Source organism: Melospiza georgiana, chromosome 25 (assembly GCF_028018845.1).
Source record: "Melospiza georgiana isolate bMelGeo1 chromosome 25, bMelGeo1.pri, whole genome shotgun sequence".
Classification (NCBI taxonomy): domain Eukaryota; kingdom Metazoa; phylum Chordata; class Aves; order Passeriformes; family Passerellidae; genus Melospiza; species Melospiza georgiana.
Window position 1 is genome coordinate 4,723,295 of NC_080454.1, and position 25,155 is coordinate 4,748,449.

General features: G+C 54.0%; 2 protein-coding genes across 2 annotated transcripts; both read right to left on the bottom strand.

The window, feature by feature from the left end:
* Positions 1-1,718: 1,718 nt before the first annotated feature.
* On the bottom strand, positions 1,719-11,026 carry LOC131093393 (serine/threonine-protein kinase PAK 3-like). The gene is given in 13 exon segments (XM_058040545.1): positions 1,719-1,904; positions 2,355-2,492; positions 3,333-3,529; positions 3,781-3,880; positions 4,274-4,391; positions 5,150-5,259; positions 6,281-6,329; positions 7,160-7,223; positions 7,415-7,720; positions 7,850-8,231; positions 10,461-10,553; positions 10,897-10,922; positions 10,925-11,026. Coding segments are annotated over 13 exon segments (1,722 nt in total). The 5' UTR covers positions 10,974-11,026; the 3' UTR covers positions 1,719-1,814.
* Positions 11,027-18,551: 7,525 nt separating this feature from the next.
* Positions 18,552-21,873, bottom strand: LOC131093412 (class I histocompatibility antigen, F10 alpha chain-like). Its single transcript, XM_058040578.1, has 5 exons — positions 21,807-21,873; positions 20,051-20,314; positions 19,424-19,699; positions 18,880-19,152; positions 18,552-18,794 (listed from the first exon to the last, which is right to left on the bottom strand). The coding sequence occupies exons 1-5, from the start codon at positions 21,871-21,873 to the stop codon at positions 18,589-18,591; spliced, it is 1,086 nt and encodes a 361-aa protein (XP_057896561.1). The 3' UTR covers positions 18,552-18,588.
* Between the last annotated feature and the right edge of the window lie 3,282 nt (positions 21,874-25,155).

Here is a 25,155-nt window from a genome sequence, read left to right on the forward strand (position 1 = left end):
TTGGCACAGGAAGAGGGCACAGAGCTGAACAGGGCCCAGGGACAAAGACAGGGTGCAAGCTGAGGGCACAGGGGGTTTTTATATGGGGTAGTGAGGGTGGAGCTGAGGGTCAGGGTCCAATGGATATGGGGGAAAATGGTGCAAAGGAGGGGTTAAGGGTCGGGTCAGTTAATAGGGAAACAGGGGCAGAGGAATGCAGTAAATTAGGGCAAATGGAGGGACAGAGAGAGGAGAATATTCTAGGGACTAACCAGAGATGGGTAACAGGGGTTGAACTAGGGTAATTAGGCCAATGGGGTAACCTTGAAATCTATTCCTCTTATTGGGGACCAGTCCTCCACGAGTGGGAGACTAAACTCTAATGGTAGGCCCATGGGCCTCCACACTAATGCATTTTCCTTTTCTTTGCAGTCTTTTCTTCTCCATCCAGACAAACTTTATGATTGACAGATCCTGCCTTGGGAGAACAACAAGGGGTTGAGTACCTTGGGTGTTGTGAGAAAGGAGCCTCACGCTTTAGAATTTTTAGAATTTTAATAAGGGATAACTAGAGAGACATGAATAACAGCACTGGTGCTTGGCGATGGCCTGAGGCACACCTGTTAACCACAGCAACTCTTCTTATCTCCTTTTCCCCCTACATTGGTCAAATACATATTCATAATCATTATAGTAATTCAAATATTTGTTTTAACTTGTTTACATGTTCCAGGAATTCTTTAGGTTGGTTTGACCCCCAACTCGCCGTTTTAGAGCACGTGCAGGAATCGTGGATTGCTGTTTTCAGGGTTGTGTGTCACTCCCTCACAATGGCCTCTGTTCTGTGGTTTCAGCAGGTGACAGTTATTGACAGTGGAAGGGTCAGTGGCAGGGCTCCTCATCACATCCCTTCCTTAAATGTTATCTGACCATGCAGATGGTTTTAGCCATTTCCACAGGTCCTTTAAATAAACATTAGCTATTTCACAAACATCTCTGAGTTATTATTGTCAGTTAGTTAGAAAAATAAAAACATTAGTTATTATTTCACAACTACAGCTACTTCTGCAAAAGTTAACATTATAATCGACAACATCTGGCATCCACTTTAATATTTTGCAAAAGCCAAAACTATAATGCATGTTTTTCACACTGTTCGCAAATTAAAATATCATCCATAAATGATGTTCTGAGGATATTGAGCTACACAAAGGCCAGGGCGTTGGCCACAAAAACCTGACAAATTATGCTATAGCAAAAGCAGTTAAAAGTGATTACAAACTGTACTGCATCAAGATTGTTGTAATTAAGAATAATTTGCAGAAGTCAATACATAATAGCAAAAGCCAACACTACCCAGTTATTTATAACAAACCCAGGGCAGGTTTTTCCCTTGCATGGAGCACTTGGGCCTTCCCCGGGCCCCTTCTGCCCTCGTGCAGAGCCGGTGGCATTTTCCAGCACACCCAGTTTGTAACCCAGAGCCGGGTGCAGCCGAGAAGGCTCCAAGCGCCTTCTTCCAGGCTGACTCTGCAGGGGCCGAGGCTGCTCTGGGCTCTGCCAGGGCTCTGCTTGGGCTCAGCTCTGGGCCAGGCTGGGCCCGCTCTCCCCTCACATTGCTCCGGGCAGCTGAGGCACAGCGGGAGAAGGAAGGGACACGGCAAGGCAGTTGAGGTGTAAGAGAGTTTTTATTCAAAAAACTGCCATAACAAACAGGCTGTCATAAGAACCATAACAAACAGGCAATCCTAACTACCCTAACCAACTAGCAGTGCTAACTACCATAACTACCTAGTTGACCTAACTACTGTAACAAGAAGCTGCCCTCAAGTGCTTCATCTCCTCCGCTGCTCCCTCAGTTGCTTTGCTGCAGTGATCAGAGGTGTCAGGCTGGAGAGAGGCTTGGCTGATGATAAAAATGGGTGCTGCCAAAAGGATAAAAAGGAAAGAAATGAACTGTTACTTTCCAGAGTCAAGTTCCTCACAGGCTCTGTTGCAAGAGGACAAAGGGAAATGGTTTGAAACTCAGGAGTGGGAAGCAGGCTCAGATTAGATCTAAGGAAGAGTGTTTTAACCAGGGGAGTGGGGAAACAGTGACAGAAGGTGCCCAGAGATGTGGGAGGTGCCTCCTCCCTGGAAACATCCAAGCTCAGGTCAGGCAGGGCTCTGGGCCCCCTGAGCTGCTTGAAGATGTCCCTGCTCGCTGTGGGGCACCAGGCCCAGATGAGCTTCAAAGGAGCCTGCCAAGCCACAGCAGGCGAGGATTCTGCTTGCTCTGCGTGTGGAGCGCAGCCAGACTGGAGACTGTCGGAGGGGGCCCCACAAGAAAACCCCTCCCTGGCGCTGCTGCTTCCCCTGCAGCCCCTGGCCCTCACCTGCAGCAGCTCCTGGGCAGCCCAGCGCCGCTCCTCGTCCGTCTCCAGGCTGCACTCGAGGAAGTCCCGCAGCAGAGCCGACAGGCACCGGGGCTCCTGCAGCTGCGGGGTCCCGTTCTGCCGGATCAGAGCACGAGCCTGCAGGGAAAGCAAACTCAGCGCTCTGCCAGCTCCCTTCACACCCACACGGGCTCACATCCACCCGGGGCCTCAGCCCCAGCTCCAGGGGCACTTTCCTCCCTGCCAGAGATGCTGCTCAGAGCTCATTTTGCTATGCCAACCAAAAAAACCAAACCCTGGGGCTGCCACAGCCACTGCAACATCCAAATGATCTCGCCTTGAGAGCCAGTTTCACTGGCTGACTTTGTTCGTTGGAAACTCCGTCAGAAATATTGTGTTATTTCAGAGGATTCTTACATCAAGTGCATCTCTGCAGTGCCACTGACACTCAAGTAGATGCATTCCTGATGCCCCGTCCCAAAAACTGCCAGGCAAGAAAGAGGAGATTTGTGTTGCTGAAAGCTCAGGATTGGTAACAAAGAGAAAGTAGCTTGGACTAGGAAAGAAATATGTTAGACTCTAAATGGGATGTTAAGCAATCATCTTCAGGTTTTAGACAAGTTTCCCAGTGAGACGAATCAGGGGGGTGATCATCTTGCAAAACCTCTTTTAGAAACTCCTTCAGAAAACTTGTTGGGATTTGTGGGTGGGATTTGGGGATGGTTTGGGGTTTTCTTGCAACATTAGAGATACTGCATTCCTTCACATTTTCAGGTCATCCTCACAGCCAGAAGAGCTGCAACAACATAAATCCCAAAGCAGATTTTTGCTGGAGACTGCAGAATAATCATCTGTGTTAAGGATGGAGTCCACTGGGAATTCCCTTCCCCATGTGTAGAAACCTCCAGCTGCTGCTCCCAGTGCAGGGTCCCCCTGTGCTCACAGGCCTCTGCAGCCACTGCAGAATTTGCCTCTTACCATGGCCACCGATTCCTTGAAGTAAGGAGGTTCTCCTTCCACCATCTCGATGGTCACAATGCCAAAGGCCCAGATGTCCACCTTGGGGCCATAAGGAGATCTGGTCACAACTTCTGGGGCCATCCAGTGAGCAGTGCCCACCATGGAGCTGCACTGGTCCTGCTCAGGGCTGAGCTGAGCGCAGAGGCCAAAATCAGCTGAGGACAGAAACAAACCCTGTCAAAGGCAGCTGGAATGAGGAAACCAAGCACAAAGAAGGGCCATAGGCAGAGCAAAGGCACTGCTGGCACCCTGCTCCTCTCCTGAGCTCTCTGCAGGGGCAGCCGCTCTCAGCTGGCAGCAGGAGCCGGGCAGTGCCCCCAGCAGCCCTTGTGGGGCTGTGGCCCTCCCTGGGAAGCAGCCCCACACCCGCAGCCCGGGAGCGCCGTGCCTGGCCAGGAACACCCACCCAGCCTGACAGAGCCGTCCTTGCCCAGGAGGATGTTGGAGCTCTTCAGATCCCTGTGGATCACCCGCTTGGAATGGAGGAAATCCAGGCCCTGCAGACACTGAGAGAGAACAAGAAACATGAGGGCAAAAACCAATGGCCAGAATATATCACACAAGAAAGGACGGTTCAGAATTGTGCCAGCAGCAGCTTTGCTGTGACAGGCCAGGAGTGCAGTGCACACAAGCTCCAGGCAAATGGTTCAAGGCAAAGCTGAGAACAGCAAATCAAATCCAAACCAGACAGAGAGTACCAGAACAGCAGGAGACAGAACAAGAACAGAGTAGAAGTGCAGTGATGCTGGCAGGCCGTTCACTGCAGAGGCTCTTTCTTCTCCAGCTCACAAAAACAACACAGAAACAAAGCTCTGAGCACGGAGCCTCTCCTGTTCTCACGCCCTGTTTGGAAGGACCATCGTGTCCCAGCCATGGGAGTGACAAGCAGGATCCCTCACCTCCCGACTGACAGCTGCCATCTCTCCTTCAGCCATGCGTATCTGTCTGACAACATCCTGCAAAGTTCCTCCATCCATGTATTGCATCACCAGCCAGACATCTCCATCAACAAGGAAGCTGGAAGAGGAAAGCAATGGCATGGAAATTAAAGTGCAGAGCTCAATTCCCCCATGGAAAAGCCTGGAGTGGAGTTTTGTTTCCAGGTCAATTATCAATGAGGACAGAATCAGATGGAGAGACATTCCTGCCAGGCTGCACAGCCCATGGAATCTGCACAGTCTAAAGGAGAAGGAGACACCTGTGAGAAAGGAGAGGAATGAGATGGCAAGCAGGTGAAAAATGCAGTTTAGCAACAGCCCATATCAATGTGGAACCACAACCCTTGGCCCCAGCTGGTTCAGCTTCTGAACTCATCAGTTCCACCATTCCCTGCAGAACAAGGCAACACAATTCCCAGGGTTATCCAGGGGAGGAGGCTGTGCAGCACTTGGGACAAAAGCAGTCAGAAAACCTTTCAGAAAGTCCCTTCAGAAACAGGCAAGGCCAGTGAAAAATGGGTAAATGAGGCATTTTTGGAAAGAAGAACCTGGTCTTCCTGGCATCTGTAGCAATGGAAAAGGGCTGGGAAGAAGAAGCCAAGGGAAATAATTTCTGCTGTGGTTCATCAGCACTTGTTAGAAGACACAGCAAACGGGGAGGAACTTGAAGGAAAAACCAAAGCAAAGCAACAAAAGCACATGGAGGGAGTGAACTGCCAGGCTGTTGTTTTGGGAAAATGTGGCTGAGTCAGGCATTTTCAAAACAGGCTACAGACTCCAGATGCCAGGAAAGGTTAATGCAGGGCCTGGGCATGGGATAAGAGCTGAAGCACTCACCTGTCCAGAAATTTGACAATGTTGGGGTTCTTCTTGTCCTTCAGGAGCAGGATCTCATTCACAGCTCGTTCCCTGTTCTGCCCTCTGAGACTCATTTTCTTGATGGCCACCTGAAGGGACATTGCAGCCTTTAACTGCAGGAGTCTGTGCCAGGAGGCCACAGCAAACACGGAGCGAGACTTTGTAGAGCAACGGAGCCAGGCTGGGCCCAACTGCCTTGGGATGGGACACCAGAGCTCAGCAAGGACCATTCCCACAGCCCATTGCTCTGCCAGCTGGGGGCTGCTTACAGAACACATGGCCAGAGACATTTGGCCTTGCAAGCTCTGCAGAAATGGTCCCTCAGCTGTCAGCCTCAAAGCTCTAACAACATTCTCTGCACCTACAGTCCCCTCAAATGGCCTCAACACTCTCATTATTATTATTATTATTCAATCACATGTTGCAAGCAGGAGGTAATTCTGGTTCTGTAAAAACAGAGCAAAACAGCCAGGACCCCTTTAGCAATTCTATGGGATTTGGTCATGATTTCAGATCTAACTGCTCTGTTTGGGATTGCACAACAAAGCAAACACACACATCCATTGCTCAGGTGATGCCTGTCACAGGCTGTCACTGACACCAGACCCAAACACAACTGCAGGATTTAGGAGAGAGCTTTGCTTTGACATCCATCTTCTCATTTCTCTCCCTCTCCTTCTGTGAACAGCTGAAGTAGGACTAAAATCCCAAACTGAGCCCAAGTAGGATCTCTCCCTAATTAGGCCTTGAGGGTCCCTTTGAAGATAAAAGGCAGGATGGAAAAACTGCTAAATAATGTTCCTGTCTGAGGCTGGGATGAAGATAAACTGGACCTCAGTCTCCAGTAGCTGATGCATTCACACTTTTAGATATGAAGACCAAGCCAGGGCGTCCTTCACTGACAGACACCGCTGCCCTCCTTCCATTCCTTTGGCACTTGAGAAGGACCAAGTCTGTCCCAGCTGTGCTCTGCAGGCTGACACTGCTCTGCCTGCAGAGGAGCAGTCTGGGCAGGAAAGCTCTGCTGGCCCCCAGAGCTGCAGCCACAGCTCCCGGCAGAGGGGAAAGCCCTGCAGAGCTGCCAGCCGTGCTGGGCGTGTTGGCACTGACCTCTCCTCCAGTGGCCCTGTCGAGTCCTTTGTAAACGGTTCCGAAAGCCCTGGAGACAAAAGAGCAGAGAAGAAAGAAGCAGCGCTTTAGGCCCTGGCAGTGAAAGCCAGCCCAGACAGGAGATCTCTGCTGCCTGCAGCGTTCACAAACACCTGGGTGCATCGACCCTTCCAACAGCAGCACAGCAGCCACCAGCCCTCTGCCATGCAAGGTGTGCAAGAGGAAACGGAGACCCAACACGAAGGAATTGGGCTGGAGCAAATCCCAAATGTCCACCCTGAACTGCTTTAGCTCAAAACCTGAGGTGAGAAATGGGTGTCTAAAGAAGTGGAAAAGAATGCATTTCATCCTTTTTCATTTCCTGCCTAAGACCTGCAGGATCCACAAGGGCCCTGCCATCAGGCAGGTGATGCATTTTACCCCAGAGTGCATCAGCTCTATGTCTGTTACTGAATGTATGGGGTCTGCTACCTGTGCTAGAATAGAGCACTTATTAGTTCATCTCTGGTTTCTGTTTCTAAACCATTAGGTTGATAATCCTGACCAGTGGATATTTTTTGAAGCAAAATATTTGAAAGAAATATTCTTGAGAACTGTTTTCTGACAGTCACCAGATGGTGAGTTGCTCTTTAGGCAATCCAGTTCCAGGGACAGAAGATCTTCCAGGTCCTGCTCCTTGCTGCAGGCAGGACACTGCCAGCCTCAGGGGCCTTTGACGGTGCCTTCTGACCACAGTTATCAATTCTGATCAGGACTGAGAGACAGCAGGATGGTAGCCCAGTGTCTCAAGGTGCTTTGGGCTCTCCTGACCTCTCACTTGATCCTGCACCAGCACAACACCCAGCCCTGCCTGTGCAGAAGCAGCTGCCGTGCACTTACCCTTGGCCAATCTGCTCCACTTCCAGGTATTTCTGGCCAGGCTCCGCCTCGCTCACGGTGTTCCCTGAAAGAAAAAACGTGGAAGACGCTCCCTCCCAGAGTGAGACCCCACCTTGCAGCAGAGCCAGAAGCAGCCCCACTCCCTGGGGCCGTGAGCCCCTTGGTGTCAGCTGGGGAAGGACAATAAATGGCTCTGTTACATTCAGCTGCAGAGCAACCCTGGGTGCAGCTGATGCCCAGACACACACACAGCACCTGCTCGGGCACCCAGGAACAGAGCAGACGTACTCAGCTGCATCAGGCACCACTCCCCTCTCCCCTCTGGCTGCAGGACTGTGCTGCTGTCAGAATGTTCAGCCCAGGATCCCACAGTAGAGGGAGCTTCATTGTCCTCTTCCCAAGCAGAGGGAGGTTCTCCAGCCTCTTCCCAAAATGCTGCAGCTTCTCCATCCTCTTCCCAAAATAATGCAGGTTCGCCATCATCTTTCCAAGCCAGGGGATGGTCACTGTCCACTTCCCATGCTGGGAGATGTTCACTCTCCTCTTCCCAAGACACAGGATGTCCTCCATCCTTTGCGAGGAGGATGGGCGATGGGAGATGTCCTCCATCCTCATCCCACACTGCATGTTGTCTGTTGTCCTTGTTCCACACTGGGAGATGTCCTCCATCCTCATTCCACACCGGGACATGTCCTCCATCCTCATCCCACTCCGGGAGATGTCCTCCATCCTCATCCCACACTGCGAATTGTCCGTTGTCCTCCTCCCACTCCGTGGGAGCTTGGCCATTCTGGTCCCACACCAGGGCACATCCACCGTCCTCGTCCCACGCCGGGAGATGCCCCCTGTCCTTGTCCCACACCGCGGGAGCCTCGCCGTTGCATTCCCACACCGCAGGATGTTCGCCCTCATCTCCCAGAGCAGCGGGAAGTTCACTGTCATCTCCCAGCACTGAGGGAAGTTCACCATCGTCCCCCAGAGCAGCGGGAAGCTCACTGCTGTCTTCCTCCTCTTTGGCCTCCTCTTTGGAAGCAGAGGGAGCCCCAGGAGGTGCTGGTGCTGCTTTTGTGCCCTGTGGACAGACGGCAGCGTGAGGGACGGGAAGTTCTGTCTCAGTTATCACCTTATTTATCCTCAGCTGCACATCCAGCTGCACTAAGCAGAAAATGGGTTTGGAGCTGTTCCAACTAACAATGGGCTAAAGTTGACATTGCCCCTTATGGTTGGGAATTCGATATTCCACCATGGCTAAAGCCAGCAAGCAATCCTCTGCCTGCAAAACCAGACCTGCAGCTCTTCAAAAGCTCTTCAGCAGAAAAGGAGAAAACTGATGGGAATTCCTTTGCTGCTGCTGCTGCAAAGACACTGACAGGAACTTTGCTTCAGCCTCCCAGGCTGGCACTCGGCTGCCACAGGCTGAGCTCACAACTTGCTGCACAATTCCAAACACCAAAGGTTCCTTTCCCACTCACCGAAGGAGGAGCTGCTCGGAATGTAGACATGAGGTGCCCTGCAATGGGAGAGGGAACATGAACCAGATACTGTTAGGAGAAAAACTGCCTGTGGTGGGAAATGCCACGGAGCAAGGCAACCCCGAGAGAGCATTTTGCTTTCACAGCATCCCTCCAGGAGTCACAGTCCCTTCCCACAGCAAGCAAGAGAGCAGCACAAAATACTGGGCTGGGTCAGTTCTTGGCTGGAGCAGCAAAGGGAGGGAGTTCCAGGCTCTGCTGGCACAGACTCCCTGCTTGAGGGGACAGAACCCCCCAGGGCTCATTGCAGATGCTGTGCACGCCCTGCTGGCTGCAGACACCCCCTTTTCCAGCTGCAGCTGCGGGCAGGAGCTCTCCCAAAGCAATGGTGTCTTCATGGCAATTTGGTTCCAAAGTCAACGCAGCTCCAGAGGAAGAACAGAAAGCACACAGCAAGCCCAAAGCCACTGATGCTGCAGGAAAGGAAAACCTCGACTTACGTGCCAAGTGGGTTAAAAAATACCCCGAATAAGCCACAGAGTACAGAGTGCAAACTGCAGCAGCCACGTGCTGGAGCATTTTGGCTGCGCTGCACACGTCTGCAACCTGTAGCCCTGCAAGCACAGAAGGACACCCGTCAGGGCTGGCCTGGCTGCTGAGAATGCCTCGGGCAGGAGGATCCTCCGGCAACGAGCCCAGAGCCACTCTGGGCACTGAGGCCTCCGTGTCCCACAGCAACGGGAACACCACGGGGACGTGGCGCTGTTCCTGTGACATCCCAGCAGCAGCTCACGCAGAAACCGCCTGGAAGGTTCTCCTGTGTCACAAAGGAGCACAAAGAACCCTCCCAGGGCACAGCCTATGGCCCAAAGGGTGCAAGAGGAACTCGGAAAATGCAGCAAACAAGAAGACCCCATAACTCACCCTGAACACTGAGGAGGAACAAGGACACACCAAACCAAAGGAAACGTGACCTTTAGTCACTGATACTTCTGACTAAAAGTATCAAGCCTTGTTCCATCTGGGATCTTTGTTCTGGTTCTAAATGCAAGCAAGGTTCTCCACTCTAAATACACAGAAGGCAGGAACTGGGGAGGAGGTGGGGTTAGGAAGGAGGAGGAGGAGGAGGGAGAGAGGAAAAGGAGGAGCAGGAACAGGAGGAGCAGGAGCAGGAACAGGAGGAACAGGAGGTTCCAGTGCCCCCTGTGGCCGCAGCCGCGGCACCATCACCCCTTCCTCGTCCTGCAGGTGAGCGGAGAGGGGGAGCTCGTCCCAAATCCATCGGGTGGTCCCTGAGAGGGTTTTTTATTGGGGTGTGTGTGGAGCTCACAGATTGTGGAATTGACCCCAACTATCATCTGGTGTCCCTGGGAGGTTTTTTTCTCTGTGTGTGTAGGTTTGGATCTTGCAGGAGCCCAAAGCTGAGCCCCTTGGGGGATCTTTGGGGGCCCACGTGGCCATTGCCCAGGGGAGGACATTGGTCCTGGGGACCCCCGGGAGAGCAGAGGAGGGGAACCCCTGGGATCCCCAGATTGGGGAGAGCAGAGAGGGGAGATCCCAGAGCTGGGGGACCCCAGCAGACTGGAAAGGGAGGGCCTGGAGAGGAGGGATCCCTGGTATCCCTGGAATCTCAAAGTAGAGCATCAGGGCAGAAGGGCCCCATGGACCCCCAAAAGCCCCTGGATCATCCCTAAGCAGGACGCTGGAGAAGGGGGAACCCTTGGAACCATTGGGCTGAGTCTTGATATTGTGGAAATTTTCATGGGCACAAGACTCCTGCTGAGTTCCAGAGATGGACCTGGCCAGGAGGAGCCTCTACTCCAAGGCACTTCCACGTTTCCCCCAAATCGGGGTTTGTCATTCTCAAGCTGTGGATAGATGGAGGAGGAGGAAAAGCCCCAGAGATCCCTCAGGAGGAGGGGCTGCAAACCCAGCCCAGGGAGGTGTGAGGAGGAAAGAGCTGCCCTGAGCCAAGAAGGTGGCCAGAGATGCAGCCAGAGCTGAGAGCTGGTGGAGAAGCCTCATGGTAGGGAGAAGCCCCACAAGTGCTTGGAATCTGGGAAGGTTTTCAGCTACAGCTCCACCCTGATGGAGCACCTGAGCATCCACACTGGGGAGAGGCCCTGGGAGTGTGGGGAATGTGGGAAGAGCTTCAGTGGGACCTCCGACCTCAGCAAGCACCACAAGATCCACACTGGGGAAGGGCCCTAGGAGTGCTTGTAATGTCAGAAGAGCTTCAGGTGGGATTCAGAGATTGTCACTCACCAGCACTTCCACACCAGGGAGAGGCCCTGCGAGTGTCCCGAGTGTGGGAAGAGCTTCGTGCGCTGCTCCAGCTCCATCCCCCATGGGAGGATCGTGGCTGGATGATCCCCAGGGACCCTCGTTGGGCAGAGCCCTGGTGACCCCTGTTCTGGCTGATCCGTGTTGGGCAGGGGGAAGGTGTTGGAGAGATTTCTTTCCCTTCTCCTTGTGCTGCTGTAATTTGGTAATAAATTCCCTCCGTGTGCCCAGGCCGGGTCTGTTGTGCCCGTGCCGGATTTGCTGAGGGATCTCTCCCAGTCCTTGTCCCCACGCAGGAACCCTCGGTTCCATTTTCTGGCCCTGTGCGGCGGCGGGGGCAGGGACAGAGCGGCTCTGGGGGTGCCTGGCATCGGGCCAGCGTCACCGCTCACCACGGGCAGCCCTGAGATGCTGCGCACATGGGCACGCATTGCTGGGCTCACCTGAGCTCCCACCTGCCCAGCGCCCCAAGGTTCCCCCCCCACCTCCCCAAAAACCCCCAGTCCGGGGCTGCAGCGTCCCGGGAACCCCTCAGCCAATCAAAACACAGCCAAAACGCGCCGCAGCCAATGAGAGCGGGTTGAAGAATCATCAGTTGTGTGGCGGAGTCTCTGAGATCGGAACCCCAAAAGTGGCGGCAGCCAATGAGAGCGCGCGGCGCTGCCGAGCCCGCCCTGCTCCGGACTGGCGCTCCCAGCGCAGCGCGGCTGCTTTGGGGCTGCTGCTCCCTGCCCGGCCCCAGCCATGGGGCGAGGGGCGGCAGCTGGGGCCCTGCTGGTGGCACTGGTGGTGCTGGGAGCCCCCCCGGCTGCGGGCGCGGAGCTCTCGCGTGAGCGGGGGGCGGGAGGCGCTGGGACGGGAGGGAGAAGCGGGAAAAGGGGGCGAAGGGGGAGCCCGGAATGGAGGGGGAGGAGGAGGGGACCCCCCAAAGGGAGAGCGGGAGGGGCTGAGGGGTCGGGGGAGGTGAGTTAGGGGTGGGAGACAGTGGGAAAGTGGTGAAAAGGGGAGGGTGGAACCCCAAAACCGAGCCCATGGGACCCCGCAGAGTTGCCGCCGGAGCTGCCCGCAGCAAGATGCTGACAGGGATTAGGAACTCCGTGTTGGCTTCGTCTTCCTGGCGCTCGGCTTCCACCTGTGCAAGAAGGTGAGGGGGGGTCCCGAGGGTCATGTCCTCCCATCCCCCTGGGTGTGTGCGCTCCCCCCGGGGCCCCCCAGCCCGGTGTCATCCCCTTTTCTTTGCCCACAGAGCTCCTGAGCCGCCGGCGGCCGCAGCCCCTCCCCGTGGGCTCCGTCCCGGCCGGGACCCCCCGCTCCGTCCCTGCTCTGCTGATTATGGGGGTGGGTTTGTGTCCCCCCCCAACTCCGCTTTGACTCACAAGAGAACTTGCTAACACTTTATATGAAGTTCAGAGTTATATACTAGCACAGTACAGAATATGGAAAATATGAAAGTTAAAACTTAAGGCATCATTCTTATGGTCTTGATCACCACATGGCCATGGTTGTATTGTGGTCATGTCTTGGTCACAATCATCTCATGTTCATAGTCATCTCATGGTCATGGTTCTGTCATGGTCACATTCACGGTCATCTGACTGTAATGGTCATCTTATGATCATGGCTGTGTCATGGGCATGGTCAGCTCATGGCCATCTCAGGGTGATGGTCATTTCCTGGTGACCACTTCCTGATGACCATCATCTTATTTTCGTGGATATCTCACTATAATGGTCATCTCACAGTCATGTCATGATCATGATCACACATAGCCATGGTGTGTTGTGATCATCTCTTGGTGGTCACAATCATCACATGCTCATGGTCATCTCATTGTAATGGTCATCACATGGTCATGGTTGTGTCATGGTCACGGTCATGATCATTGCATTGTCATGGTCATTTTATGATCATCTCATGTTCAACTCATTTGCCACAATCTTATCATGGTCATCTCTGGGCTACGTTTGGGTCATGGTTATCTAATGATCACAGTCATGGCCATCACATGGTCACGGTCATTTGCTGACAGTCATCATGCATCCTCTCAGTCATCTCATTGTTATGCTCATCTCATGGTCACAATCACATCATGGTCAGCTCATGGCCATCTCATGGTCACAGAATTCACAGAATCACAAGGTTGGAAGAGACCTTAAAGATCACTGAGTTCAACCCATGCCCCAACACCTCAACTAAACCATGGCACTGAGTGCCATATCCAGTCTTTTCTTGAACACATCCAGGAATGGTGACTCCACCACCTCCCCAGGCAGGCCATTCCTGAACTTTATCACCCTTTCTGTAAGAAACCTTTTCCTAATATCCAACCTATATTTCCCTTGACGCAGCTTGAGGCTCTGTCCTCTGGTTCGGTCAGTGCTGACTGGAGAAAAAGACCAACCCCACCTGACTACAATCACCTTATTCAGGGAGCTGTAGAGAGTGATAAGGTCATCCCTGAGTCTCCTGTTCTCCAGGCTAAACAACCCCAGCTCCATCAGTTGTTCCTCACAGGGCTTGTGTTCCAAGCCTCTCACCAGCCTCGTTGCCTCCTCTGGACGCACTCAAGTGTCTCAATGTCCTTCCTAAACTGAGGGGCCAGAACTGGACACAGCACTCAAGGTGTTGCCTCACCAGTGCCGAGTACAGGGGAAGGATGACCTCCCTAGTTCTGCTGGCCACACCATTCCTGATACAGGCCAGGAGCCATTGGCCTTCATGGCCACCAGGGCAACACTGCTGGCTCATGTTCAGCTGGCTGTTGACCAGCACCCCCAGGTCCCTTTGTGCCTGGGCACTGTCCAGCCACACCATCCCCAGCCTATAGCACTGCAGAGGGTTATTGTGGCCAAAATGCAGGACTGGGCACTTGGATTTATTAAACTTCATCCTGTTAGACTCTGCCCATCTATTCAACTGTTTCAAGTCTGTCTGCAGAGCCCTCCCACCTTCCAACAGATGGACACACACTCCCAGTTTAGTGTCATCTGCAAACTTACTAATGAAAGACTCAATCCCTTCATCCATGTCATCAATAACGATATTAAACAGAACTGGTCCCAGCACAGACCCCTGAGGTACACCACTGGTGACTGGCTGCCAGCTGGATGCAGCTCCATTCACCACCACTCTCTGGGCCTGGCCATCCAGCCAGTTCCTAACCCAGCACAGAGTGCTCCTGTCCCAGCCGTGGGCTGCAGCTTTTCCAGGAGTGTGCTGTGGGAGACAGTGTCAAAGGCCTTGCTGGAGTCCAGGTACACAACATCCACAGCCACCAGGAGGGCCACCTGGTCATAAAAGGAGATCAGGTTGGTCAAACATGACCTACCCCTCCTAAACCCCTGCTGTCTGGGTCTGGTACCCTGGCCATCCTGTGAGTTCTGTGTGATGACACTCAGTATGAACTATTCCATAACCTTACCTGGTACTGAGGTCAGACTGACTGGCCTAAAATTACCAGGATCCTCCATCCCACCCTTTTTGTGAATGGGTGTCACATTGGCCAGCTTCCAGTCATCTGGAACCTCACCAGTGAGCCAGGACTGCTGGTAAATGATAGAGAACAGCTTCACAAGCTCATCTGCCAGCTCCCTCATCACCCTGGGATGGATCCCATCTGGTCCCATGGATTTATGAATATCCAAGTGGCTCAGCAGTTCTCTGACTGCCTCCTCTTGGATAATGGGGGATACACTCTGCTCCCTGACACCACTGAGTAGCCCAAGAGGACAGTTGTCCTTGAAGGCAAGTCTTTTCACTAAAAACTGAGACAAAGAAAGTGTGTTAGGCACTCTTCCTTCTCTTCATTTGCAGTTATTAAGTTCTCTCCCTCATCCAGTAAAGAACAAAGGTTGGTCTTGGTCTTACTCTTCCTTTCACCATTAATATATATATATATATATATATATATATATATATATATAAACAGTTTTTGTTATCCTTTACAAAAGTCGCAATTTTAATTTCAAACTGAGCTTTAGCCTCCCTATTTTTTTTCCTGCATGCTCTAGCAGCCCCCTTAAATATTTCCTGAGAGACCTGACTCTCCTTCCAAAGATAATACATCCTTTTTTTATTCCTGAGTTCCTCCAAAACCTCCTTGCCTATCCAGGCTGGACGTTGCCTCCTCTACTCATCTTTTGGCACACAGGGACAGTCTGTTCCTGTGCCCTCAAGATCTCAATTTTGAAGCATGCCTACCCTTCCTGAACTCCTTTGTTTATAAGGACTGCTTCCCAAGGAACTCTCTCAATAAGTCTCCTGAATAGGCCAAAGTCTGCCCCCCCAAAGTCCAGTGTAAAAGTCTTATTAATGCTCCTCTTGACTTCACCAAATATTGAGAATTTTATCATTCCATGATCACTATGCCCCAAGTGGCCTCCAACTACCACATCTCCCACCAACTCATCTTTATTTGCAAATAGATCACGATGATCTCACTAGCATGGTCATCTCTTGGTCATCTCTTGGTCACAGTCATCACATGCTCACAGTAATCTCACATTCATGGTCATCTCATTAGAATGGTCATCTCATAACCATGGCCATGTCATAGTCATAGTCAAAAGTCATTGTATGGTCACGGTCATCTCATGATCATCTCGTGGTCAGCTCATGGCGACAGTCATATCATGGTCATCTCATGGCTGTGGTTGTGTCATGGTCATGATAATCTCAAGGTCACAGCCATTTCCTGATCAGCATCATCTCATGGTCATGGTTATCTCATGGTCATCTCACACTCACCTCATGGTCACTATTGTTTCACAGCCAAGGTCATGTCATGGTGATGTCATGGCCATGGTTCTGTTTTGGTCATCTCATATTCATAGTCCTGCCATGGTTATCTCATGGTCATGGCCACCACATGGCCAGGGTCATCACATGGTCACATCATGGTCACCTCACAGTCATGGTCATCTCACTGTCATCTCAGAATCACCTCATGGTCACAGTGGTCTCATGGCCATGGTTGTGTTGTGGTCATATCATTGTCATCGCTTGGTCACAATCATCTCATGGTCATGGTTGTCTCATTGTTATATGTTGTCTCATGGCCATGGTTATCTCTTGCTCATCTCGTGGTCTTTATGACCCCATGGCCATGGTCAAATCATGGTCATCTCATGACCTTGATCACTTCATAGCTGTGTCATGGTCATGAAATGCTCACGGTCATTAAATGATCATGGTCATCTCATGGTCGACTCATGGTCATAGTCATGTCATGGTCATGGTCATTTCCTCAGCACCATCATCTCATGTTCATGGTCATCCCCTGATCACCTCAAGGTCATGGTCCTCTCATGGTCATGATCTCATGCTCATGGCTATGTCATGGTCATCCGACGGTCACAGTCCTCTCACGGTCATGATCATATCATGGACATGGTCACAGTCATGGTCCTCACATGGTCATGGTCATACGAAGATCATCTCATGGTCAACTCATGGCCACAATCGTCATGGTCATGTCATGATCACAATCATGGTCATGGTCATTTCATGGTCATGCACAGCAATGAGGAACAAGGACACATGGACCTCCTTGCTTGTTCCAAAGAAGTTCCTTTATTGTAACCAACTGAGGTTTTTTATACTTAAAACTTGCTCCAAACTTAACCAAAATAAGCACACGTTTTTTCTGCCTGCCATTGCAGTGTTGTTATTGATGTGTCCCTTTACCCAATCAGCTCTCTGATCATGTGGTGTCCACGCATCTCCTCAGCCAATCCCTGCCTCACACATGAGGCAACCACCAACCACCAACTCTCTGGCCATCGACCCACAGCTGAACCTCCCCAGAATGCCTTTTGGTGAACAGAAGTGAACAGGATTGAACAAAAGTGGGAAAGGTCCTTATTCTGTAAGGCTTATTCCCCACAGTTATGGTCATCACCATCACCTTATGGTCATGATCATCTCATGGTCATCTCACAGTCACCTCATGGTCACAATTGTCTCACAGCCATGGCTGCGTCATTATCATTTCATGGTCGTGATCACCACATGGCCATTGTGTGAGACGATTGTGGTCATCTCATGGTCACCTCTTGGTCAAAATCGTGTCATAGTCATAGTGATGGTCATCTCAAAGCCTTCATAATTTCATGGCCATGGTGGTGTCATGGTCATCTCATGGTCATCCCATTGTCATAATCATCTTATGGTCATCTTACGGTCATGGCCATCTCATAGTGATGGTCATGGTCATTTCCTGATCACCATCATCTCATGCTCAGGGTTATGTCACTGTAATGGTCATCTCATGATCATGTCATTGTCACTTCATGGTAATCTCATGGCCACGATCACGTCAGGGTCACCTCAAGGCCACAGTTGTGCCATGGCCAAGCCACGGTCATCTCTTGGTCCAAATCATTTCATGGTCAGGGTTGTGATTGTGTCATGGTCATGGTCACAGTCATGGTCATCCCAAGGTCATGGTCATCTCAGGGTTGTGTCACTCATGGTCATTCTCACGGCCATCTCATGCTCGTGTCATGGCCGTGGTCATGGCCAGGGAACCTCTCTGAGATCCTGAGCCCTGATTTTGGGACACTCAAGGACCTCTGGGGACAACAAGGCCTGGCCTGACCCCTCCCCCCATTTGACTGCCCCTCCAGGAGCCCAGCGTGGCCAAACCCTTCTGGGGACACCTCAGACATGGGACACGGAGCGGGAAATTAATCCTGGGTGATGGAGCTGGTGTGGCTGCTCCTAGTGTTGCAGTCCAGCTCCTGATCTCCCCATCCTGCTCCTGGTGTTCCCATCCTGCTCCTGGTGTTCCCATCCTGCTCCTGGTGTCCCCATCCCTGCTTCAGTGACCCCATTCCCATTCTTGGCTCACAGAGGTGAACTACCAGACACTGGAGGAGGGAACCTGGATTTATTTCCCAAAGCAGGATAGTTTTGCACCAGAAGTGAAACATTGTGAATATTTGTTGTTCTTGCTTTTAAAACATTGGAAAATGGGAAATGGATCTGTTAGCAAGAGCTGTGGGGTGGGTGGGAGCAGCAGGATGAGCTCTGCTGGCAGCTCTCAGCTTTCCAGGGAAAAGGAAAGGGGCCAGATCCAGCTCCATGGATCACTCAGGCTGTGATTCCTGCCAGGATGAGAGAGGGTCATGGTGTCACCCTGTCCCTGTCCCCATTCCACAGGATGGACCTGGCTGGAGTCCATGGAGAGCAGGAGATTCTCCAGAATCCCACACAATCCCACCTCAATCCTGCTCCAATCCTGCTCCATCCATCCCACCCAATCCCACTCCATCCACTCTGCCACAACCCTGCTCCATCCCTCCCACACCAATCCTGCTCCATCCATCCCTCCTGATCCCACACCAGAATCCAGCCCCAATCCCACTCTACAATTCCACCTGATCCCACTCTGGACCCTGCTCTGATCAGAAATCCCTCCCCAATCCCAGTCTGTCCATCCTGCCCCAATTCCTCTCTGGAATCTCACCCCGATCCTGCTCCATACCTGTGCTCAAGCCATTGGTTCCCACAACTTTTCCTGCAGAAAGAGAAGATCCATGAGATTCCAGCACAGATCACACACCAGAATTAACCCCAGGATCCATCCTGGGATCCGCACAGAGGGGATCCAGAGCTGGATCCACCACTGGAACTCACCGGCTGCAGGGTTGTATCCATTCCTGTCCCTCCTCCCTATGGAAACAAAGTGGGATCAGTGTCAGTTGCACAGGATTCCCAGAACAGTGCCGGGTGGATCCGTGTCCCTTCCCAACCCCCATCCCGTGTGTTACCGGATTGGAGCTTCCAGACGCCAAATCCGATGAGGACGATGAGGATGAGGATGGCAGCGATGACGGACACAGCGACCACCACGGTGAGATTCCCGCCAGATGTCGGCTCTGGGAAACGCGGGATAGTGAGGAGGGTGAGGGGAATCCCCATTTAGGAATTCCAAATTCCCAATCCCCACATTCCCAGCCTCACCCCAAGCAAAGATCCCAGGCTCTGGCATTCCGGGATGCTCCACCCTGCACCGGTACTGCTCCCGCTCCTCCGGCAGCGCCTCGATCCTGGCCCAGGTGTGGAAGGTGCCGTCGCTGTTGGGAACGATCCCGCCCCACTCCGTCTCCTGATCCAAGGTTTCACCCCCCTTCATCCAGCTGACTGCGATGCTGTTGGGGTAGAATCCGTACGCGTGGCAGGACAGGATCAGCGTCCCGTGTTCCTCTCTTCCAGACACGTGGACATCAGGGGGCTCTGGAATGGGATAATGGTGATAGACATCCATGGAATTCCCACTGGAATGGGTCTGGGGTGAGATCTGACCATGGAATTCCTACTTGAATGGGATGGAGGGGAGATCTGACCATGGAATTCCCACTGGAATGGGATGGAAGTGAAATCTGACCATGGAATTCCATGGGAATGGGATGGAGGTGAGATCTATCCATGGAATTCCCATAGGAATTGACATGTTCTCAAGTCCTCCATTCCGAAATTCCAAATCCCACAGGAATTCTGCTCCCACCTTTGCGCTCCAGTTCCTTCTGCCCGTGTCTGACGTGCCTCTGGAGCCATTCCGGGCATTCATGTTTTAGGTAATTCATCAACCTCTCAGCCTCGGTCCCATCCTGTTCCCAGCACCTCCTGCTGATCTCACCAACGCTGTCAGCCGCCACAAATCTCCCGAATCCCAGGTCAAAGGAGATTAAATCCCAACCATCGTAGCCCTCCCGGCGGGACCCACGGACGCTCCCATCGGACAGGAGTTCACAGCGGTAAAGCCACTGTACGGTGTGGAGACCTGGGGGGATTGTACCCACAGAAACCCATGGAATTGTGTCCCAGCCCCACAGAGCCTCATCCCAGCCCCTTGGAGCCCCATGGATCCACATCCCAGCCCCATGGATTCACATCCCAGCCCCACAGATCTCATCTCAACCCCATGGATCCCAACCCAGCTCCATGGATCCAATCCCAGTCCCATGGATCCACATCCCAATCAATGGATCACAAGATATCCCATCCCAGCCTAACGGATCCCAACCAATTGGGATTTCAACCAATTGGAACCCCATGGATCCACATCCATGACCTATAGATCCCATCCCAACCCATGGATCCCCATCCCAGCCCCACAGCTCCCCCCACTCACCCCCGCTCTGGTTGTACCGCTCCCGCAGTGTCTCCAGGTTCCTGGCATTGATGTGCTGGTTCCCCACAGCAATCTGGGTCTCCCTATCCCAATATTCTGGATCAGCTGAATCCTTTACCCACTCTGTCAGTGGCTCCATCCGGCCCCGCTCGTTGTCGTAGCGTGTGAAGGGGATCCCATCCACAAACCCAATTTCCATGTACTGGGGGATTCCTGGGCTGGGCTCTGACACCGCCACGTGCAGGTAATGCAGTGAGTGGAGAACTGGGGGGCATGGAGATTTGGGGGGGGGTTGAGGGGATCATGGAACAATGAAAGGGGAACTGGGAGAGCTGGGAAGGGGTTTGGGGATCCTGGGGCCAAGGAAAGGGTGTGCAGGGTGGGAGAGGTGGGATGGACAGGAAAGGGCCTGCAGGGGGTCCTGGTGTCCAAAAATGGGGGCTCAAGGGGGTTCCAGTGTTATGGACGGGAAGGGGGGGAGGCAGGGACTGGAAAAGTGGGATGGGGGTTCCAGGGGGTCCCTGTGCCCAGGAAAGGGGGTCCAGGGGTCCCCAGTGCCAAGGAAAGGGGTCACAAGGTGGGGAGACCTGGGAATGGGAGGCTCTGTTCCTGAAGCAGAGGAAAGGGGGGGCTGGGGGCTGAGAAAAGCAGGAATGGGATCCAGGTGATGTCAGAGACAAGGAAAAGGGGGGAATGGGGACTGGGGAAGGAAGGATGGATGGGAAAGGGGATGCAGGGAGATTGGTACTGGATAAGGGGGCACAGGGAGGCTCCAGTGCCCAGAACTGAAATTCAGGGAGGTCGCGGGGCCCAGAATTCCCCCTGGGACACTCCTGAACCCCCAAGAACCCCCCTCCCCCCAGCAGGACACACACTGGGGGGACGCAAAGATTGAAGAGTGAAACTGGGAGAGCTGGGAAGGGTCCAAGGTTCAAGGAAGGGACTGGGAGAGGTGGCATAGGGGGATACAGGGGGTCCCTGTGCCCACCAAAGGGGGTCCAGGGGTCCCCAGTGTTGAGGGCAGCGGGGTCTGGGAGCTGGGAAAGGCAGGAATGGGGCTCCAGGGGGTCCCTGGGTCACTGAAAGGGGGGTCTGGTGCTGGGAGAGGCGGGCGGATCCCGGGGACGCAGTTTGAGAGACGCGAAAGAGACTGAGGGAACGCGGGGGAAGGGGACGGGGGAAAGGGGAAATTCCAGGGAGTTATCTGGATCCCTCTAGATGCCCCCTGCGAGACCCCTGAGACCCCTGGGACCCTCTAGAACCCCCTTTCGGGAAGGGGCGGGAGTGGAAAACGGGAGGCACATGGAAAGTTCGGAGATCTGGGGAGTCCAAAGGTCAAGGAAAAGGGCGCGTCTCGGGTCTGGGAAATGCGGGATGTCCGAAAAGGGGGGACAGGGGGGTCCCAGAGCACTGACAGAGGTGTAGGGGAATCCCAGTTCCAGAAATGGAGATTCAGGGGGGTCCCAGGGGCCAGGAATGGGGGTTCAGGGGGTTCACGTGCAGCGATTCAGAGTTCAAACCAGAAGTGGGAGATGCGGTGGGTCCCGGGGCCAGATAAGGGGGTGCAGGGGGGTCCCGCTGCCAGGAAATGAACGTTCACGGGGGTCCCTGTGCCCAGGAATGGGGGTTCAGGGGGTTTTTCCTGCGCAGGAATGGGGGTTCAGAGGATTCTCTTCCCGGAATTCTGGGTTCAAGTGGACCCCGGTGTCCGGTAATGGAAGTTCAGAGGGTTCCCGGTTTCGGGGTTCCCACTCACCTTTGGTCGCTGCCCCCGGGTCCCCCAGGAGTCCCAAGAGCAGCCCCAGACCCAGCGCTGCAGCCATGGCTCTGCTCCGCTGCGACCCCGCCCACAGCCCCCCGACCCCGCCCACAGCCCCTCCGACCCCGCCCACAGCTCCCCGACCCCGCCCACAGCCCAACCCCCACAGCAGCATTCGGCCCCCTATTTTCATGTTCGCCAATTGCAGCCCGATATGTCAGTGACGTCACCGGTCGCCGGGCAGATCCCGGTCTCGCAGGTTGGGACGCGGAAGCGAAAGGGACCGAGGAGGGCGGGACGGGGAGGGGACGGGGGAATTGCAGAGAATCCCTCTGGATCCCTCTGGATCCCGCTGCGACCGCCCTGGAGCCCTCTGAGAACCACCTGGGAACCCCTGGGACCCCCTTAAGGAAGCGCCCGGAGTGGAGAACTGGGGGGACCCGGAAATTTGGGAGATCTGGGGGTGCAAAGGTGAAGGAAAAGGGCGGGTCTGGGATCTGGGAAGGGCGGGAGGGGCGGGGAGGGGTGCGGGGGGTCCCAGAGGGGTGTGAAGGGGGTCCAGGAAGGGGTCCCAGTCCCGGATAAGGGGGTGCAGGGGGTCCCCATGCCCAGGAACGGAGGTTCAGGGGGTCCCAGGTCAAGGGAAGGGGGGTGAGGGCAATGGGGGGTGCAGGGGGTCCCTGTGCCCAGGAAAGGGGGTGCACGGGACCCGGGGTTGAGGAAGGTGATGGGTGGGGGCTGGGGAAGGCAGGAGTGGGGGTTCAGGGTGTGCCAGGGTCAAGGAAAAGCGGGGGCTGGGGTGTCTCATAGGGAGAGTGGCGGGAAAGGGGGTGCGAGGGGGGGCATGGGTATTGGATAAGGGGGTGCAGGGGGAGGTACCTGTGCCTGACAACGGAGGATTTGGGAGGGTTCCCGTCCCGAATATGGGGGTGCACGGGGGTGCTGGTGCAGCGGAATGGGAGTTCAAGGGGTCCTGGTGCTGTGTAAGGGGATGCAGTGGGGTCCCAGTGCCCAGGAATGGGGCTTCAGGGGGAGTCCCTTCCCAGCAATCGGGGTTCAGGGAGGTCCCGGTGCCAGACAATGGCGTGGCAGGGGTCCAGTGACCGGGAAGGGGGTGCAGGGGGTCCCCGTTCACATGAATGAGGGGCTCGAGGGAGTCCTGATGCAGTGGAATGGGGTTCAGGGGGTCCCAGGGCTGGATAACGGGATGCACTGGGGTCCCAGTGCCCAGGAAATGGGGTTCAGGGGGGTTCACTTCCCGGATTCCGGGGTTCAAGGGGTCCTGCTGCCTGAAAATTGAGGTTCAGGGGGTCCCGGTGCCGGATAAGGGGATGCAGTGGGTCCCGGTGCCCAGAAATCGGGGTTCAGGGCGGTTTCCGTGCCCGGGATATTGGATTCAGGGGGTTCTAGGCTCCAGATAAGGGAGTGCAGGGGTTATCGGGGCTGGGGAAGGCATTACAGGCGGGTCCCGGTGCCCCGAAATGAACGTTCACGGGGGTCTCTGTGCCCAGGAACGGGGGTTCGCCCGCAAATGGAAGTTCGGGGGGTCCCCGTTCCCGGGAATTGCGGGTCAGGGGCTCTCGGTGCCGGGGCAGTCCCCGGTGCTCGGGCGGATCCCGGAGCCGCAGCTTGGGAGACGCGAAAGTGACCGGGGCAGCGCGGGGAGCGGGGGTGGGGGGGGACAGAGGAAACCCTGGGAATTCCCCTGAAACCCCCGGGACCTGCCCGGACCCCCCGCAGGACGCGCAGGGGGTGGAGAACTGGGGGGACGCAGAGATTGGGGGGTCTGGGGGCGTCCAAGGGTCGGGAAGGAAACCGGGAGAGCCGGGAAGGGTCTAAGGTTCAAGGAAGGAATTGGGAGAGGCGGGATGGGGGATCCAGGGGGTCTCTGTGCCCACCAAAGGGGGTCCAGGGGTCCCTGGTGTTGAGGGCAATGGGGTCTGGGAGCTGGGAAAGGCAGGAATGGGGGTTCAGGGGGTCCCTGGGTCACAGGAAGGGGGGTCTGGGGCTGGGAGAGGCGGGCGGATCCCGGGGATGCAGTTTGGGAGAGTCATGATCCGTCCTTACGAACGGGTTTCATGATGGTTCATGGATTGATCTCAGGGTGCAAAAGAACTGGCATGGTACAAGGGGGTTTGCAGCAATAATCAAAACAAATGCACCTTTATTGAAATAACCACAGCGAAAATGCATTGGGGAGGAATCAGGGAAAAAAGGAAAAAGAGGGAGAAAAAAGAATGGGTATACAGCTACCAAACGTCGAACTGCGAAGTCCCTCCATGTCCAGCCGATGGAGTTCACCAGGCCATGTCCGGGGAGATCTCAGAGGCCCAGCTCATCTGGACCCCAATTATACTCTTTTTTGATGGGGGAAGGGGGGATGGATTCTGCAATCGAATCAAAGTTAGTTTACTGTATCTTTGGGGGGAAAGAATGGTGTTTGGAAAGGGGCACGCACAGTCCATGTTTGGCAGTAGGTGAGAGCCATTGTTTTTGTGGTTGACTGCCTGCACTTGCAACATCCATCTTGCTTTGGGCAGCTTTCCTTCTCTCCCCCATAGACCTCCCCTGATTTGGGGGTTTCAGTCCCAGTCTCTGGAAGAAGGTGAGAGGGGCCTTCTCACATAGGGATTCTGTGTCTCGGTCTCTTGATGCAGAGGCTTCTTACATCTCAGTTTGTCTGTCACGGTTGTTATAAACGAGTGAGAGGGGTCTTCTTTGGGGGGGACCACCCTAAAGCCTAGGAGAAGTTCAGCCAGGCCGAAAACGAGAGGTGGGGAGAATTCCAGAGCTATTGTGAAAAAGGGCAAAATGCCCTTTGAGCTCAGTGTAGCATATAGCAAATGCACCTGTGAAAACAATAATTTAGCAATGCTCTCAGGTCTCAGGCATATGACTTTCCCCTACAGGCTCAGAAACTTCAGACAGGAAAGGTCTGTTTTTCAGTGACCCCCTGTCCTGCTTTAGGGCAAATTTGTTAAAGAATCTCCAAAGGAGGGCCCCTCCAGAAAGCAAAACCCACACGGCCCCTCCCCCCAACCGGTTCGGGAAAAAATTCCTTGGAGAGAGGTGGAAAGAACCTGTTTATTTCAGGCACAGCAGCCCCCAGCACACAAAAGGAACAATACCAGCTGACACCGCTCTGAGAAAGATGACAAAATCAGAAAGTCTCTTTCGGGGGTGGTTGCTCTGTTCTCAGTCCCTCCGGCGCTGGGGCAGCTGCTGCAGCCAAACCTTCGGTGTTCCAGGGTCCCAGTCCAGAGCAGGTTTGAGATGGTCACAGGAACAGGAGAGGAGAAACAGTCCAGGATGGAATTTGGACTGTTTAGCTAAACTAGCTAATAAG